General features: G+C 30.5%; 4 protein-coding genes across 4 annotated transcripts; 3 read left to right on the forward strand and 1 right to left on the reverse strand.

Annotated features, from left to right (window-relative positions):
• Positions 1-792: 792 nt before the first annotated feature.
• On the forward strand, positions 793-1,833 carry LOAG_03434 (hypothetical protein). Its single transcript, XM_003138971.2, has 2 exons — positions 793-1,072; positions 1,313-1,833. The coding sequence occupies exons 1-2, from the start codon at positions 926-928 to the stop codon at positions 1,412-1,414; spliced, it is 249 nt and encodes an 82-aa protein (XP_003139019.1). The 5' UTR covers positions 793-925; the 3' UTR covers positions 1,415-1,833.
• Positions 1,649-6,071, reverse strand: LOAG_03435 (hypothetical protein). Its single transcript, XM_020446319.1, has 10 exons — positions 5,571-6,071; positions 5,191-5,340; positions 4,812-4,871; positions 4,372-4,405; positions 3,987-4,101; positions 3,692-3,786; positions 3,509-3,609; positions 3,172-3,273; positions 2,192-2,299; positions 1,649-1,927 (listed from the first exon to the last, which is right to left on the reverse strand). The coding sequence occupies exons 1-10, from the start codon at positions 5,660-5,662 to the stop codon at positions 1,771-1,773; spliced, it is 1,014 nt and encodes a 337-aa protein (XP_020303324.1). The 5' UTR covers positions 5,663-6,071; the 3' UTR covers positions 1,649-1,770.
• A 1,102-nt stretch (positions 6,072-7,173) lies between these two features.
• On the forward strand, positions 7,174-8,664 carry LOAG_03436 (MIT domain-containing protein; the record flags this gene model as incomplete). The annotated part of the gene is made up of 5 exons (XM_003138973.1): positions 7,174-7,303; positions 7,583-7,719; positions 8,070-8,165; positions 8,299-8,490; positions 8,581-8,664. 5 exons carry the CDS (start codon positions 7,174-7,176, stop codon positions 8,662-8,664), a joined length of 639 nt encoding a protein of 212 aa, XP_003139021.1.
• Positions 8,665-9,408: 744 nt separating this feature from the next.
• On the forward strand, positions 9,409-11,869 carry LOAG_03437 (proteasome activator pa28 beta subunit family protein). Its single transcript, XM_003138974.2, has 8 exons — positions 9,409-9,474; positions 9,804-9,899; positions 10,153-10,242; positions 10,330-10,420; positions 10,705-10,817; positions 10,960-11,046; positions 11,215-11,319; positions 11,487-11,869. The coding sequence occupies exons 1-8, from the start codon at positions 9,433-9,435 to the stop codon at positions 11,652-11,654; spliced, it is 792 nt and encodes a 263-aa protein (XP_003139022.1). The 5' UTR covers positions 9,409-9,432; the 3' UTR covers positions 11,655-11,869.
• Positions 11,870-17,332: the final 5,463 nt, after the last annotated feature.

Here is a 17,332-nt window from a genome sequence, read left to right on the forward strand (position 1 = left end):
ATCTACTAGACCAAGACCAAAGAATTGATTCTTATCTTACAGTCATTTCAACTTTACTAATGATAATCATACCTATGTTTATTATAATTTTAACATAAAATCTGCATATACGATAATACCAACCAGTGAAAAAAGAAAAAAGAGAAGTTAGATGAAGTATCAAACTAATATGAAAAATTACATCTTAACTCGTAATTAGTTTATCAAGTTAGTTAAACTTTATGATGAGTAAATTTATGATATATAGAAGATAATTTTTACTCATGTTTATCACGTATAACGCATTTGTTCATATAGACTATATGTAACGTACGATATATTACGGATGACGTAAACACTGAAATGGTAAAAAATGCAAATACCACTTGATGTCAATTCTTATCCCGTCATTTGTCACCAGGCAACCCGCATTCGCACTTCCATGAATGATTAAGACGGGAACTTATCTGATACTGCCACCAGTAATGAAGTACAACTTCCCTTTACTTCCTCACTCTTAATCTCTACCGTCTCTTCAAAACTTTCACCTCTCTTACTTACAATTCCTACCATCTTTTTTTTTTTTTTCACGAATAATTCGAAATATTCACAAAATCTATCAATCCTCTCAAACTTCAATATTAATCCTTAAATTCCATACTATTTTCTTATGCTTAATTCTTGAACATCCTATTTTCAAATTTTCTCTATCTTTAACTCTCCTCATCGTCCTTTAATTTTGCATACTATCTCAGCAAAAATAATCATTTTATAGCAAAACGGAACAAGCGACCAAAGAACAGTCGGTGTGACTTTTTTTTTACCGGTTTCTTTGGTGTTTCCCAATGACCTGTTTGAGTGTTTCGGTATCCTATACTTCGCTAATTTTACCTTTCTATTTCTCTTTCAGAATACGTCGAATGATTCCAATTCCACTTTCCGGAAAATGAATACGAATACCAATTTTAAAGTTGAATTTTTTATCGATGAAACAGACAAGAGAGTCGCAAAATTAGCTAAAAGTTTTCGTAGGACTCGAGCATTGGATGAAATACGACCGAGATGGAGCAAAATACGCTTAGGAATCAAAAGGGTTAATCTGTTGATATTATCACTAGGACTCCAAGATAGGCGGATTTTTAAGATAAAAGCGCAGTTTATCAGACTGGTATTAGAAAGCTGAGTACACAAAAACACTTTATGGTATCTGAGAAGAGAGAAAAGTTAATTATGTGCAAAATCGATTCTTGAAATGGGTATTTTAAAAGTTGACATTCTTTTTATAACAAACTTGTGAAATTAAAGGATGATTGTATCGTTCATTTTTTTTCAGTTCGTTCGAGATCAACGTCGAAAAGCACAGAAAAGGAAAAGTACATGGATGGATCGAACAAATACTCCAGTGAATCATGGCGTGAACAAACAATCGAAATAAGTTGATAAAAAGAATGACACTATAGTTGCACAGTTGCATGATATGCTGTGGGAATTTCATATCTTTCCTTTTCAGTTGCGACTCAAATGTTTGTCTAGGATAAGATAACCATCATCATCATCTCCATAAAAAAAAAGATTCAGTCAAGAACCTGGCATAAGCTTTAGATGCATACATTAACGGAAGTAATCATTTTCAAATTTATTTGTCTCAATCTTGATTTCTTTCGAGAGAAAAGCAACTGTATGTTGGAGCATTTTTGAATCGTATACTTTTTAAAGATTGTCATAAATACATATTTATATTTGCTAGTAATAAAACGAGAAACAAATTTCAGATGTAGGCTTGACATTTTTCTATGCTACATACAATAGAAGTAACACAAAGAGAGGTATTAACACAAAAAACTGTGCTGAAAATTCTCCAAGATCAAACGTATCTAAGAAATAAAGTAATTCTGCTAGACATGTTATTTCGGATGGACATCGAAAGCGACCTTCACTATTCTCATATCTGCAAAAATGCTAATGATTGGAGGGAAATCGACTTAATATTCATTCTTTACTTATAAACTTCACTTATTAGATATAGTTTATAATCAGTTTTAAAATTATAGCAGTTTTTCAAAAGTTTTACATTGAAACGCTGGGATGGATTTTATGATGTGCTGAAAATGAAGCTGGGATGTATTTCTTACATCTTCATTTTCATATCAGGTCTCTCTGGATATTTTCCTTATATTAACTTTAGTATTTTCATTTTAAATGTATTTATTACTTCGACATTTTCATTCTGTCCAACAATCGTTGCGTAACTTCCTGGAACGATATTTTTGTTGTCAAAATGCAGTAGCTTTCGCGACACTTGTTCGGAGATGGTAGAAATCTAAAAATTTCACAAAGATAGTGCCTTCAAATAGAGGATTACCTTTAAAGTAAGAGCTTGAAATTTGTTTATTACTACTCACGCGATAGAGGTAAATGGTGAATATAGCAAACAAGATGAAACCATTAAGCAGTTTGGTTAAAGAGAAAGGATCAGCTGAACACTGAAGAATAACTGTTGAATAGCTTGTACAAAGGGAAATAAAGGTCATAGTCATAGCAATGACAAGAAGCAGCTGGATTAAAGGAGGGAAAAAAAAGGTGTAAGAAGGAGCAGCAATCGATATTCGAGCAAGCTTTCATCGAGTTTACTCATCGGTATCAACCGGCTCAAGCGAAATGGATGAGTAGTGAAATTACGGATGAGTAACGGATGAAATTACAAGTTTACTAGTAGTAACAAAGACGCCAACAAGCGATGCATTTTTGATACAGAATCGACGATGGTATAGAACAGTTATTCAACAAGCCATGAACATTAATGTCTCAGCAACAGAAAAGAACTGCAGTTCAGTGCGAAAAAATTTGGTAGAGCCAACAAGGGAATGTATCAATCTACGAGTATAATAAGGATTGAACTTCATATATTTTTCCTGTTAATGAAGATTTTGTATATTAAACGACTTGATCATTCCCATTTATGAGTGTCTGTGAGTGGGCAGATTAAAACTGGGAGAGATACTCTCCCAAACGCAGATTTCAGGGCGAAATTCTCATCGGGAGTAATGTTGGAGTAAACTGAAATTACTTTGAAAACTGGCGACCTGAAATCACTTATCGAATCAAGCTAATTATGACTAATCGTGAGAAAATGGTCAGTTAAAAGAATTGAACTGCATTCTAGTACGCCTATTTAATAAAAACATAACTCACTCAATCAACATTCCCAGAATCGACCCTTGTTGAGTAGCTAAACGAGCACTCATTACAGAGTAATTATCACATTTCTGATCACTTGATGCAGTAGCCATATCTCTGAAGCTTCAACAAAAATTAAATTCCCAAATAAAAGGGTCACTCTTTGCATGCCAGCATGCAACATTATCTTCCAAATTCACTTGAAAGTTCTGGAATAAAGGCTTAACCACTATCACTTCCACATCCCATGAGACATTCAACTTGGATATGTACAGACGGATATGTACGAAAAAAGTAGTTAGATATTTGGTTACTGCATTAATGAATTAATAAACAATTGATTGTCCCTCACCTCAAGATCGGCACAACGCATCGACCACCGGTTTGATCACATACTTCGGTACCACTCATCTGATTCGAAAGAAATTTTATGAGGTCACTGACATTACAACCCTGGAGTTGCATTTTTCTAAGAACTATAAACTATCGAAAGCATTAATGTAGCAAGCTATCCTGGAAATAACAAAAATGCAACCTTTTCTACACTGAAGTGCCATCGGCAACTAGCTGTATAATTTATTTTGTAATTCATTGTTTGCTTATACGAATGCGTGCAAAGTCCATTGGCATCTAAAACTGCAATTAATTTATCAAATAAATGCTGAAAAATTATACTATAAAACTGTTCGTGAAATATTACAAGAAGAATTTCAAAAAAACTATAAAGGATATCGAACAATAAACAGTCGTTCACATTCTAACGAGAAGCATCATTACAACCCTCATCCATGAGTGATTGAAATGTGAAAGACCTAAAATGGACTGATTACCTGGTCTTAAGAGTGACAGTTGACCATTGGTGCGTACTTCGTCACCATAAACATAACCATTGATGGTTCCCTTTTCGAACATTGTTGCAGCTTCCAATAAACCTCCCTCTTCATCCTATAACATGTTAGCTAATTCGACAAGGAAACCATGGATTAGTTAATAAGTGTTTCTCGATTTTTTATTACAAAAACAGTAAAATGCAATGAGAATTGACGACGGATTAACTAGCAGATGCGTGAAATTAAATGCTTGGAATATATCCTGGTTACTTTCGAGAATTGGCTTTCACAGGATTCGATTAGTAACCGCATTCTTTCTCAGATAAATTGCACTAGTTTCGAGAATGCTTTGGTGCGGGAAAAAAGAAACAGAACAATGACTTACAACTTGCTGCTTTATCGTACAGTTTGGATCATTCCTGAAATCCATACATCAAGAATATTACAGAAATCCGCTTCTACATATTTATATTGTTCTCAACTTATACGGTTCTCCATTAGTACAAGGAGACCGTAGTATAATTTTTGCACATTTCTACATGTACCTATTCATGTACCATTTGCATGTACCTATTCGCCTGAAGAGTTCGGAATGCTGTACATTAATAAATTACATCGCCTTTGTCAATGTTCGAGGTAAGAGAGATGTCAAGCAAATAATGAAAGTACAAACGTGGTTGGAATCAGGCGGTAAAAACTTATATACGACCCGAAGAAAATAAATAAATTTTGGAATGAATTCAATGAGAAATTTCGACGCTTAGAGATTGAGAGGCAGATATTGAGTGTTTACAATTCACTAATAAAAGAGAAGAAAAAACATACTTTGGACAAATCACTCCACATTTCAAACTGGCAGAAGTTAAATTCGAACAATCAGCTCTTCTGGAAAAAAGAAATCTTTTTCACTTCATCTTGCCAAATTTTTCCCCTCGTTTACTGGAAAAATTAGCTTCTTCCTAACATTTGAGTTGTGAGTCAAAACTAGGTTAGTGGTTTGTCAAAAACAAAACCATGGCTCGAAAATCCGATAAGTCAAGCACTTCTAGGTCAAAAATAGAAAAATACAAAAAGTTTACTTCTAGGTCAAAAATAGAAAAATACAAAAACAGTTCAATTTAGACAGGAGAAGTTAGAGAAGCTAAAACACTCATCATAACCTAAATCGAATAATTTATTCAACAATTAGTCTTTAAAAGTTTACTTAATAGCAAAATGCAAAAGTGTTGAAAATGGTACAAATCGATTCGACTCTGGCCTAACACGGTTCAGGACATTATTATTCGGGCCATCATGGATATAAATTGCCCCGAAAAAATTTGGATAACCACCGATAACATCCAATACTCGTAACCTGCAAATAGGAAAAAAAAAGGAATTGATTTTAAGTATTTTGATTTTTTTTAAAGTATCTAAGCAGTTAATATATTTTCATTAGAACTGGTAACTGAAGACAGGATGTTTACCAAAGAAAGCATTTGAAAAAATCATTTCGACAATGAACCCATTCCTAAGCAAAATCAATATTTTGGCATATGAAATATCAGGGAATTTATCTGGTTAATGATTTCCCTTAACACTTACCTGCGAATGTTATCACTCGGGAAGTCCAGGATACTTGTACATGGCCTACAAATGAGAATCAACAGAATATTATAATGAAACAAGTTCAACATATTGGTTCAAATGACAGTGTCACATAATGCCGGTAACGTTGTCATGGTGAATGTTCAACTGGAAGCCACCCGATTATGGATTGAAATTGGTACAAATGAGTGTGGATATTTCATTCCGCATAATAAATAGAGTAATAATAAATTGAAATTTGAAAATTGTATTTGAAATTTCGAGCGAAAAAAACAAAATAGCATTACCTGTTATTTCAACAGCTGAAACTTATAGTGAACAGATAAAACAAAGTAGAAAAAGTAGAAGATTGATAATGCTGACAAATGGGTATGGTTATTTTATTCCGCAGTTGATTATAAATAGAAATTTCTTCTTTCTTAGCGCTGAGAAATAGTTCAAACTACTTAAATGCCTGCAGCTATCACAACATCAATTATCAACCTTTGTTTTCGAAACAAATCTTAAGTTTTATTTTCAAAATTGAAGTTTGCTGAAAATTAGATTAATAATACCTTTAGATTAATAATACATTAATCTGCCACCTTCATCAGCTAACCAAAAAAACCAGAAAAATTCAAAAATTGAATTATTTCCAGGATAATAGTTTTTCAAACCGTCCTGGCCGGAGTATTTACTGTTGTCACTTAAAGAGACTTTAATTTGCGGCGGGTTGTCCTGGAAGAAAATGCTAGGGAGGAGCGAGGGGATTTAAACTTGGCGCCTGGATTTTTCGTACTACAGTTTACTTATACTGGCACGTGGGGTGCGCGTAAATAGCTTATATTATAAGCCTAAGAGCACGTGGTTATAAATTAAGAAGAGCTGGATGGCTTATCATTATTGAAATGTTACCTTGTGTATTCCATTTCTTCCCCTTATCATTCCTCCCAAATAATCGTTTATAACTCATATGTAATCTACAAAAGGAAACAAAATTATTCCGGGAAGAATGCATGGACAAATTGAGTAATGCATAGACTAGGACATTGGTTTCTGAAGAAGGGGAAAGTTAGATTCCAACTTTCTAAAAATATTAGGATTTATAAAATGGCATACTATTAAATTGTGATTGTTTGCATGCGCAGCTTTTCGCAGCTATCGTGCAACGACATATAGAAGGTAGTGCATTTGAAAAAACGAAAAGGGCCGTTGCGAATTATGAACAGTAATGCTGCAGAAAATTCAGTCATGATAACAGCTATTAATTGACGGGAGTATTTTTTTTCTCATTTAGAAAAGAATTAAATTAACATTTCTGCACACTATTTTTTTCTGTTCAATGTGAAACTTGTGATATTAGTCGCGAATATTTTCACACCCTACCAAGATTTATGACACAGGTTTTACTACCATACTTTGACTTTTTCCTTCTCAAAATTTTATATCTTCCTTTGAAGATAATATTTTCTCGTCATGTGTCTCGTACATATATGTTATAGTTAAGGTTGTAGGTAGGTGCTTTGACCTGTTGTTTTCGTGATTCCTGCAACAATTAACGTAAATTCTAATTTATTATAGCAATATTTGAAGGGGTAACAAATGGAAGTTAGAACTGATCATGCAATCTTTTATTGAGAAAAGCAAGCCAATCTTGCAAAAAGCGGTTGCCCTCGATCGAGACAATAAAAAAGATGAAGCGGTGGAGAATTATGCGGAGGGTATCACTTTATTGCTTGGAGCTATGTCATGTGAGTTATTTTTCTCTCATTAGTAGGCCGATTGAATTGATACTTTTGTTTTTGATTTCTGGAGAAAGACAATGACATTTCATTAGTTTTGTCTAGGATGTAATGACTAATATGGATATTGCGATCTGAATACCAGTTTTGAAATTGATCTTACTTTTTAAAAATTTTATTGATATTGGCAAGTCATTAGTTTTATATTTGTGAAACGGAATGCTTTTATTTCATTTATCAGTTATTAATATGGCTAACAGAAAGCTTGGGTGGTACCGATCATTTTAGGTGATGACACGGTGGAAAGTACCAGAGAGGTTTTACGGGAAAAAATTTCAAAATATTTGGCTAGAGCAGAAATATTAAAAGGACAAATGAAGCCAGAAATACTCTCAGTGGAGCAGATAAATATCATGCATAACGATGTATAGTTTAACTTTGCTTGTAAATGCATTAGTTAAGCAGAAAGTTTTGCTGCTTTTATTTACGGGCATTGTCGAATTAAGTTTTCAGAAAAGCCACTAGACTCCCAGTATACATTTTTCAAGATTTCCATGATTGTGATATTTCAGTTTGTACATCAATAATTAATATTTGTATAATTAAGATTTATGTATTCATATTCAGTCTAGAATACATATTTCGCTATCAACTTTTGCTTTACGCCATTTGGAGCTTAACTGTTGCTTTTACTCAGTTACCGGGAAGAAAATTTATCTGTTGGATCATTGGTGTTTTTACTTAAGTTTGTCAGTAACAGGTTGTTGATCTTCAGACTGGTTTTGGATATGCAAGGATTTTCCAACGATGCGCGGACAATGATCTAACAGAAATCAATGTTCGAGATGCTTACATTATGCTGCCTTATCAAGTATGCTTAAACAGCCTCAGACGAAGAAGACAAGAAAATGAGGATAGGAAGTAAAAATCGTCTTTGGATTATTTTCATTATCAATTAAGGAATAGAAGCACCTCAATTTGAAAAGATTGAACGCTTATTTCAGGTTTTAAATTTCGTACGGTTCTGTGAATTGTTCGTCCTTCATGCACCAAATTTAAAAACGATACGTCTGCGGACGCATTATGATGCCAGAGCAGAAGGTTTATTGCAACAACTGAAAGACAGTTTAGCATGCCGTAACATCGAATTAGATGTTTGTTACGACGAGAATTTTCATGATCGAGAAATCAGGCAAGTTTTATTTGAAAGGCATATTCTCATATCGTAGATGTGTTTTCTTTTTTCATGTATTATTTTATTGATCAAAGATTGAGTTTATTTTTAGATTCAACAATGGTTGGATGGTGAAAATTGGACGTGGATTAAATTATTTTCAAAGTGTAGGGCATTGCGAAATTGGCTCCTGTGATTTGAACCTAAGGAAATGTTACGAGACAAGCATCGATATTTTTAAATTCAAACAGCCTCAGTAGTTTTTTTCATGTAAATCTGCATCCTGTGTTTAATTGTATTTTCCTTTTCGACAGCTTAAAGGAAAAATATATATCAAGAGAGAGGTAGGTTATGAAAGAAGGACGTGAGGACGGATATGCTATAGCAAGGGGAGTTACAGTTATACCGTGTTATATGAAGTTGTCTTAATGATCTTATTTTAAATGTATATTTGCCCTTATTTTGATTTGTTTTCACTTTGACCACTGGGGATTCATCGCCATATGCATCGCTGTACATTTTGTGAATTCAGAACATATAATTTTACATTGTTATTTTCTTAAACGCACGAAGCGGATCATTTTCAAGATAATTTTTGATTTCGGCCTAATATTAAGAGGATAAATAGGGTGCACCTTAAAATTGGTATAATCTTATGAGTAAAAGAATGTTAATAAATATTCTGGAATCTTTTGTTGATCTATTTATTCGTTTACGCCTGGTTAGTAGACCAAACCAATTTGTACTGCCTTGTTTTCTTTGTAATGTTGTGGATTTTTTTCTTTTTTTTTGCCGTTCAGTTTGGAGAATCGCTTATTCTTAAATGGTTTTGTAGAAAGTGAATATATTTGGGAGGGTTTTCAATATTTTTTTTATCCTTTGGCTTTGCATTGTGCATTAATTGCATTTGTTCCATCGGATCCAAAAATTTCATCTTGTTCGATTTTTAGGCCTAAGCTGCATAATGTTATCTGAGAAGAAACAAAAGAGTGCAGCTGTACGTGGTGTAAGTTTAATTGTCACACAATGAATTAGTAAATAAATTGTTACGATATCATGAAGCTGAAAAGGAGCTTTAAATAAAATGTCGAATTGAAATTTGCCATCAGCATGCAATTGAAGGTTTTACTGACAGTATCAGCTGTTGGTTTAAATGCATTTGGAATGCGTAAGAGACAGGCAGTTGTCATATGAATTTTGCCTGAACTAAATTACTGGAGAGGGAGTACGATTACAAAAAGCACATTTCCAAGTGATGGAAATTGGTAGGTAATAGTAGGAAGGCTAAGTAATTCAGACCTCCTGGGACGGGACGTTATCTTAAATTAATTTCAGCTTGATGCATACAAAACAAATTTAATGAAACAAGCTGAAAAAATTGTGTTAGAAGAATTCCCGAAAAAAGTACTCGAATTCAATAATCTACTTGAGGTTGGTTTGTTTCTAGTGTACTTGTTATTTGTCTTTGAAATTTTTGAAATAATTTCCTATGAAGGCACACTTGTTCATTAGTAGATTTTGACAAATGCTGGAAATCATTTTTTGTATCATTTGGTTTTATTTGCCAAACAAGTGTTTTTTTCTTTTTTGACCTCAGATATTTCAATATTTTGTAAGCATTTATTCATTACTACCTCATTTTAACACCTATTTAAAATGGTTATTTTTTTTCTTTTTTTTTTAGGACGAGCGGTTCTCCTATGAGCGGTTGCCAGAACTCTTACCGAATATTGACTTAGGAATTCCATACTCGGAACAACTAATAGAATATGCGGTAGTTACTAAATTTGAAATTATTGTTGCTGTATTGCTGAAAGGCTTTTTTTGGATTTTATTAGGTCCATTAAAATGATATTTGCAGAATGATAGAAACTCTACTGAACATGAAAATGATGATGGGATTCTGAAAAAAAAGCGGAAAATTGATCATGCTAGTGTTCAACCACTTCATGGTATCGTTTATTTGTATTATGTACATTTTATTGATACAATCACTGCTTTTAACGCAACATCCGAAAATGGGTGCAGATATTAGTTTTTTTTTTTTTTTAGAAACTTTATATGTTAGCACCGTTTAAGTCACGATTAAAGGATTATCCAGAATTGACCAGCCATTCAGTATGGCTAGGTGAACCTATCGTTAAAATCAGTGATTTTTAAAATTAGTAATGACAGGAGTTATCTAAACTACGAACATTGCTGTATTATTATCTAATAAGGGGATACACGTTTTCAGGCACTTCAGTCTATGGTTTTATAAATGGGACGGTTAAATGTAACGAAAAGCTTGCTGGTCTCACCGATATCACACGGCCTTTACTTCGTGATTCGGTTGAAGCGGTCAACAAGGTTTGCTTTAGATTTGTATTTCTACTGTAACAAAAAGGAAAAGTTTCAGGTTTCCAATCAATTTGATCTTTTACTATTCTGCTATCAGACAGCATTGTAATTTGGAAACTTTTATAAACTCTACTGAGTTGGCACTTTTCAGGTAAAAATGTGGATTTTGTTTTTGATTCCACGTATTGAAGATGGTAACAACTTTGGGGTTTCCATACAGGAAGAAGCTCTGAGTGAGGTCCTCTTAGAATTTTAATTTCTGAAATCCAAACGTACTTTTTCTTTTATTTCATCGTCATTCATTGTACTGTGTGATAAATTTTGAATTATTTTATTATATTCTAAAGTTTAAGGCCCGTCAAAATATACCTGAAACTTGAACATAATTGAAGTTGCTATTTCTCAGGTGCGTACTGTCGAGGGTGAAGCAGCATCATTTCTTGATCAAATGTCACGATATTTCGTTAGCCGTGCTCGTTTGGTAACTAAAGTAGCCAAGTATCCGCATGTTGTAAGTTATGTTTGAGTATTTATATCTGAAATTCCAAGGTTTTGCTTTACAGTAGTTATGTGTGCATTGTGCAACTTTAATATGCCAGCTGTCTAAAATGATATTTGGTGCTTATTTTTATTCGATTTCATGTTCCCCAGGGAAAAAATCCATAAAATTCTGTTCAGGAAGATTACCGTCGAGCAATCCTGGATATGGATGAGAAGCAGTTCATCAATATCCGTCTTGTGTTAACTGAAATGCGCAATCACTTTGCTACACTACATGATATGATTACGAAGAATTTCGAGAAAATCAAAATGCCACGAAGTAATAATTCTGAGCATATGTATTAATTAGAAAATTTTTGAATTATTTTTCCTTTCTGATTTTTGAATTATTGTTCGTATGCAATGTTCTATTGAAATTTGTATGAAAAGCGATCAGTATTATTATTCATCCTGAAGAATTCTATAGGGTTAAAATAACATCGTTTTTTACGTGGCGTTTTATTTCTCACTCTGATGTTGAGATAAATACAAACTAAAAAATAAATGTTCTTTTTAGTGCATAACTTCGATTTCTTCAAATCCGAATTTATCATCTGGAAATGTTTATTTTCATATGACTTTGTGCCTATTTCAGATTAGGTTAGATGCAGCTTAGAGAATTTGTAACCAAACTGTTACTTCGGATTTTCATGATTCAGAACTTATGGCAGGAACAAGTTGAGGGCTTTAAACTTGTGGTAAATGTGCTATAAGATTTTCTTTGTTATAATTATAATATTATGGCGGAGTAGTTTGTGATTTCTTTTTGATAGTCAACAACGGTTACCACAGCTGCTTAAAAGATAGTTCAAATATTTCGAATTACTTTCTTTTTCCTTCAAACGATTTCTTTTTTTTTTCATTTAAATTCAGGTCCTTCATGAAATGCAAGGAGAAAAATTAAAAGGATTGCCAATGTTATTCAGCTGAATTTTGAATAAATAGAAAATTTTCTGATTGAAGTTAACGCCATATCACATTTTCTTTTTTTTTTTAAAAAAAAAGAAATGTGTACTGTTTAAAATCAAATGTTTTTGGATTATCGCTGAAAAATTAAAGTAGTCTATACTTATGTCAAAAAGTTGATATGTTTTATTTGCATTATTGCTCTCATCATTACCAATATTACACAATGAACGGATTTTTTTTATTAGTTTTAGTTTAATAATTTGACAGGTCAAAGCAGTTTAAAATGAATGAGTTTAGTTTAATAGTTTGACAAAGTCAATCATTCTCATTCATGCTATGTCTAACATTATTATTACAGATATAATTATGAGATTTTGTTATGCTTAATGGTACTTGAATACGTGAACAATGGTATCACGTGACGTTAAATACAATTTAAGAATAAATGGGAAGATTTTTTTTGTTATGTAATGATAGAAATGAATGGAGATAAATTCTGCTAAAATAGATGATGCATAATAAATCATCCATTCTGTGATTCAAACACTTCTGTCTCTTTCTTTTTTGATGACGATTCATTTTCTTCCCTTCATCGTTTTATTTATCCAACATCTATGTCAACATCTGTTTTGGCTACAAAATCATTATTGCTTAGGCAAAGATGCTTCTAAACTGATATCTTTCAGTATTATCAATGATTTAACAAAGGGGTACAAAATTTGTGGTACAAATTCAATTGTTTTCAATTTTACTCTTAAATAATGATTTTAATTATCATTAACAATATTAATGTAGCTAATATTATCAATATCAATTGTCTTTTTTCTTCCTTTTACCCTTAAAACATATCGTTAAATTGGCATTTAAAAAGTTTGCTGTTTAAATTTTAAAACAAAATTTTTAAATGCCAATTTTTTTTTTTTCTAAACCGATAACACAGACGGAAAAATGGACGAAGTACTTTTCGAAGAACAGCAAATACAATCAGACAATAATAAAAAACAAAGAGATAAAAGTGAATTTCAGGAGAGAGGGAGAAGGAATTATGCAAAAAGTGGAACACTATCAGGTACTATTTGTTAAGACTAATTAGTCCTACTATAGGTTATGCATAAAAATTTTACATTTTCAAAATTCGGTTCTCTTAAAAGTAAATGTAACTCTATCAGCAAGGTAAGTATTCTTTTAAAATTAAATATACTGTAATTGTTACATTATTGGGAATTTGTTTTTGTGAAAACACTTCAAATATGTAAAATATTCAAATGAGAAAAACATTTCAAAATGTATTAAAATTTGAAAAAATAAAATGAAATTATAATTTTGAGATTTATTGACTGTCTTTAAATTCCATTCAAATTTTACTCAGATTTGATTTTTGAAAATTCAAAAAAATATTAAAAATATTATGAAAATGTTAAAATATTATGCTTGGATAAATTTGTTAAACAAAAAAAAAGAAAAAAAAAGAAAAAAGAAAAATTCGTTGCTTTACCAGTTGCTATGACAAATTCGCTCAGAATGTTCGGCGCAAAAAGGTTAGAGGATAAGAAAATAAAGATTATGGGAAAGAAATAGGAAGAAGGAAGATAAGTAAGAAAAAAATGGAAAGATATTAAAATAAGAGTATATCGTAAAGAGTTAAAGTAACAGAATAAAATGCATTACATTTTGTCCTTTTGTTAAATATATTCAAAAAAAAAAAAATTTTTTTTCTAAAAAGCAAAAAAAGAAAAAAAATTGATGAAAATAAAAGATTGTGAAAATTTTACCTTTTAATATGAATGAATTTGAATAATAATTCAATGTTAATATTAATTATATCAATGAAACATTCATTCAAATTGATCAATGAATTGTATGAAATGATCAATTCCGATCGATTCATTCTATCTCTTCTTCTCTCTCTCTCTCTCTCTTATTCTCTCTCTTTCTTTCTTCTTTTCTCATTAATAATGTTACAAAAAATAGAGAAAGTTTTGTTGTTTTTTTTTTTAGTTTTTTTTGTTTACGATATAAAAAAAAAGATTTGTTTATATTGGAAGCTTGTCATACAGTTAGCTCTAATGACCAATTAATGCTTAAAATTTTTTAAAAAGCAAAAATGCATGAATAAAATGCACGTTCATGCATACAGTGCATGCAAACGCATACGCATGCATACGTTTACAGTGCATGCTATTTTGCATAAGATGTAAAAAAAAGAAAAAAAAAGTTGCAAAAATGACATTATCAATTATGCATGCTTTTTCTTTGCGTAGAAAGGATGAAAAATGTTTGCTATTGATTGATGATATACGATTTCTCGGTCTCTTTTTCTGGCATTTCTTTCTCGCATTTAAATTTCCCGTAAATTTCCTGATAGATATGAAAAGCAGAAATGAATGGATGGATGATCGAATATCCAATTTTCATCATTAAAGTTTAAGTTTTCTTTTTTTTTTCCAAAAAATATAATTTTAATTGAACCAATTCAAGTAATTTTTTTTTTTTTGAAAACAAATTTGAAAATATAATCTAACTGGTGAAATGTAAAATCGCCTGCCTTTTTTAGATTTGCAAAATACTTGTTTTATTTAAAAAGAAAAAAAAAAAGGTTAATTATGACTATGACACCTTACAGACATATTGAAATTGATCTCTTTAATTCTTCAGCCAAGTTCATCTCTTACTGTTGCTGTCAATTAAAACTTTTCTGTTTAAATGTGTCACCTACAATTAACAATAGCAATGCTAACATAGCTAATATTGTGCTTGAAGTCATCCATGCATTTCTTTTGCTTTTATATTTTTGTCACATTTTGCAAAGTTTCATTTTAAAATTTCCATTTGCTTTAATTAAAACAACAAGATATTTTTATTCAACAAACATATATTAACGGAATTCAACATGATCATTGATTGATCAATTGATTAATTAATTAATTAATTAATTGATTGATTGATTGATCATTGGAGTTATTATTTTTGAAATGATTATTTTAGCATATTTTATACCTGAATAATTATTTATGTATCCATCAATGCTTGCTTAACCAACTAATTGTTATCAGAGTGAGAAGAAATGAGAAGTAGAGAAGTACGCTTGCACTAAAAACTTTTTCATATCATCTATTTATTTCATAACACTTATCATTTAGCAAACATTTCATCATTTCTTTCTTATCATTTTAGCCGTTTGTTTATTTACCAAATTTCATAGTTTCTCAATAATTTTAATACTTTTTCCAGTATCAATTTATTGATTCTTATCAATACTTTACAGCATTATCATTAATGAATCATCCATACATTATTATCACTTTATCATGTAATATTCACTGTTATCATCAAATACTTTAAAGTAAAGTAAAGTTTTAATTTCCAATTCCATTTCCTGAATAGATTATTGTTATGCAGTATCAATTTATTGATTGTTATCAATACTTTATAGCATTATCATTAGTGAATCATCCATACGCTATTATCATTTTATCATGTAATATTCACTGTTATCATCAAATACTTTAAAGTAAAGTAAAGTTTTAATTTCTAATCCTATTTCCTGAATGGATTATTGTTATGTTTATAGTTGGAAGTGTTGATAATACTTAATGCTTCAAAATATTTAATCGATCTTTTTTCTAACCTTTTTCTAGGTAATTAACTTTTTTCTAGAAAATACATAATATCTGAATACAACATTCGATTTGAAAATTATATGAATTAAATGTAATTAATCCTTTTTCTATGCATGATATCAAAGTATAAATTTAGTAAGTATCAATGTGTCACTTTTTGACCTCTGTACTCTTCTTGACCTCTGGCTAATTCAGTTATTCGAAAGATTCCCGTAGTTCATCAGGTTAAAATCAAGAAAAATGCAGTAGAATCGTTGTTATAACTAATAAATTAAGATTCAGCTTCCTTATGATACTGTAATTATTAGAGATGGATTCTCTCTTTTCGGTAGAATCTAATAATAAATGGAAATCATAAATACAGGTCAAGAATCTTAAGAAAATATTCTCGGGAATGGAAATAATATTGATTTTTTGACGAGATCATTGTTTTAATTACAATAAAAATATCATTTAATCTAATCATACTCATTCCAGATCGAATCTGTATTGCTTACATCAGTCTAACGATTACCATATGCAAGAAAGTATTAACATTCAGGAAATCCGGATAAACTTTATACCAACCTGAACCATTCCAATAAAATGATATCAACATTGTCTAAATTAAATTTAAAAAGAATATTATATTAAAGGGATGGTTTGGTATTTCTTTTACAATCAAAAATATTGTAATTTTTTAACAAACCATCAAATATATCTATCATTTATTTCAAATTTTTTCGAAACTTTTGATAAAAATATAATTTTAAAATTATTATTTCACCGAAATAATTCTATCATCAACGAAATTAGATGTAATATTTAAAATGATCAATTTATAATTACCGTATCCTTTTTGTTGGTATATATTGATTTATCAGAATCTCAAATGATATCAAAAAAAGAAAAACGATCATTTCAAAGATTTATATAATCATATATAATGTCATAGAGATTCGTAAATTTTTTTTTTTTTTAAAAGAAAATTTAAAATAAGTTAAATTTTTGATATGCATGTATTATTAATAAATAATATTATAGCAAAAATTTTGATACAAATCCACAATATTTAATATTATCTTCTTCTCAAACTATATTTTATCAATTTTAATTATTAATTTCTTCTTAAATTCAAATTTAAATTTTAGCAAAAAAAAATCTTTCAAGGAAAAATTTTTTAGTTTTAATCTAAAATTGGAAAAGAAAATTTTGTTCCATTAATGTTCCATTTCACATTGGTGAAAAAGCATATTGACGAAATAGCTATCGATGATAATGGCATTTTATTTGATAATAAATCGAATGGAATATTCATTCATCATATTGATTCTAACAAATTTTGTTTCGTATTTTTAACGCCTTACTAATCAGTCTTTTCATTTTTATTTTAATTTTTTAAAAAAAAAAAATTTCAACATTCCTCTTATAAATTTTAAAAAGCCATTTTTTTTTTAAAAAAAAAAATCTTTTCTA

Source organism: Loa loa (genome assembly GCF_000183805.2).
Source record: "Loa loa unplaced genomic scaffold supercont3.122, whole genome shotgun sequence".
Classification (NCBI taxonomy): domain Eukaryota; kingdom Metazoa; phylum Nematoda; class Chromadorea; order Rhabditida; family Onchocercidae; genus Loa; species Loa loa.

What these genes read in the sequence shown, in the direction of transcription:
- LOAG_03435 (XM_020446319.1), bottom strand. Translation starts at nt 5,662, where the DNA reads ATGTTGAACTTGTTTCATTATAATATTCTGTTGATTCTCATTTGTAGG. An exon ending in GTACGATAAAGCAGCAAGTT is followed by an intron (nt 4,102 to 4,371) that starts GTAAGTCATTGT and finishes AACATGTTATAG; the next exon opens with GATGAAGAGGGAGGTTTATT. An exon ending in TGCGTTGTGCCGATCTTGAG is followed by an intron (nt 3,274 to 3,508) that starts GTGAGGGACAAT and finishes TTGAAGCTTCAG; the next exon opens with AGATATGGCTACTGCATCAA.
- LOAG_03434 (XM_003138971.2), top strand. Translation starts at nt 926, where the DNA reads ATGAATACGAATACCAATTTTAAAGTTGAATTTTTTATCGATGAAACA. An exon ending in TACGCTTAGGAATCAAAAGG is followed by an intron (nt 1,073 to 1,312) that starts GTTAATCTGTTG and finishes ATTTTTTTTCAG; the next exon opens with TTCGTTCGAGATCAACGTCG.
- LOAG_03437 (XM_003138974.2), top strand. Translation starts at nt 9,433, where the DNA reads ATGTTATCTGAGAAGAAACAAAAGAGTGCAGCTGTACGTGGT. An exon ending in AGGAAGAAGCTCTGAGTGAG is followed by an intron (nt 11,047 to 11,214) that starts GTCCTCTTAGAA and finishes GCTATTTCTCAG; the next exon opens with GTGCGTACTGTCGAGGGTGA. An exon ending in TAGCCAAGTATCCGCATGTT is followed by an intron (nt 11,320 to 11,486) that starts GTAAGTTATGTT and finishes AATTCTGTTCAG; the next exon opens with GAAGATTACCGTCGAGCAAT.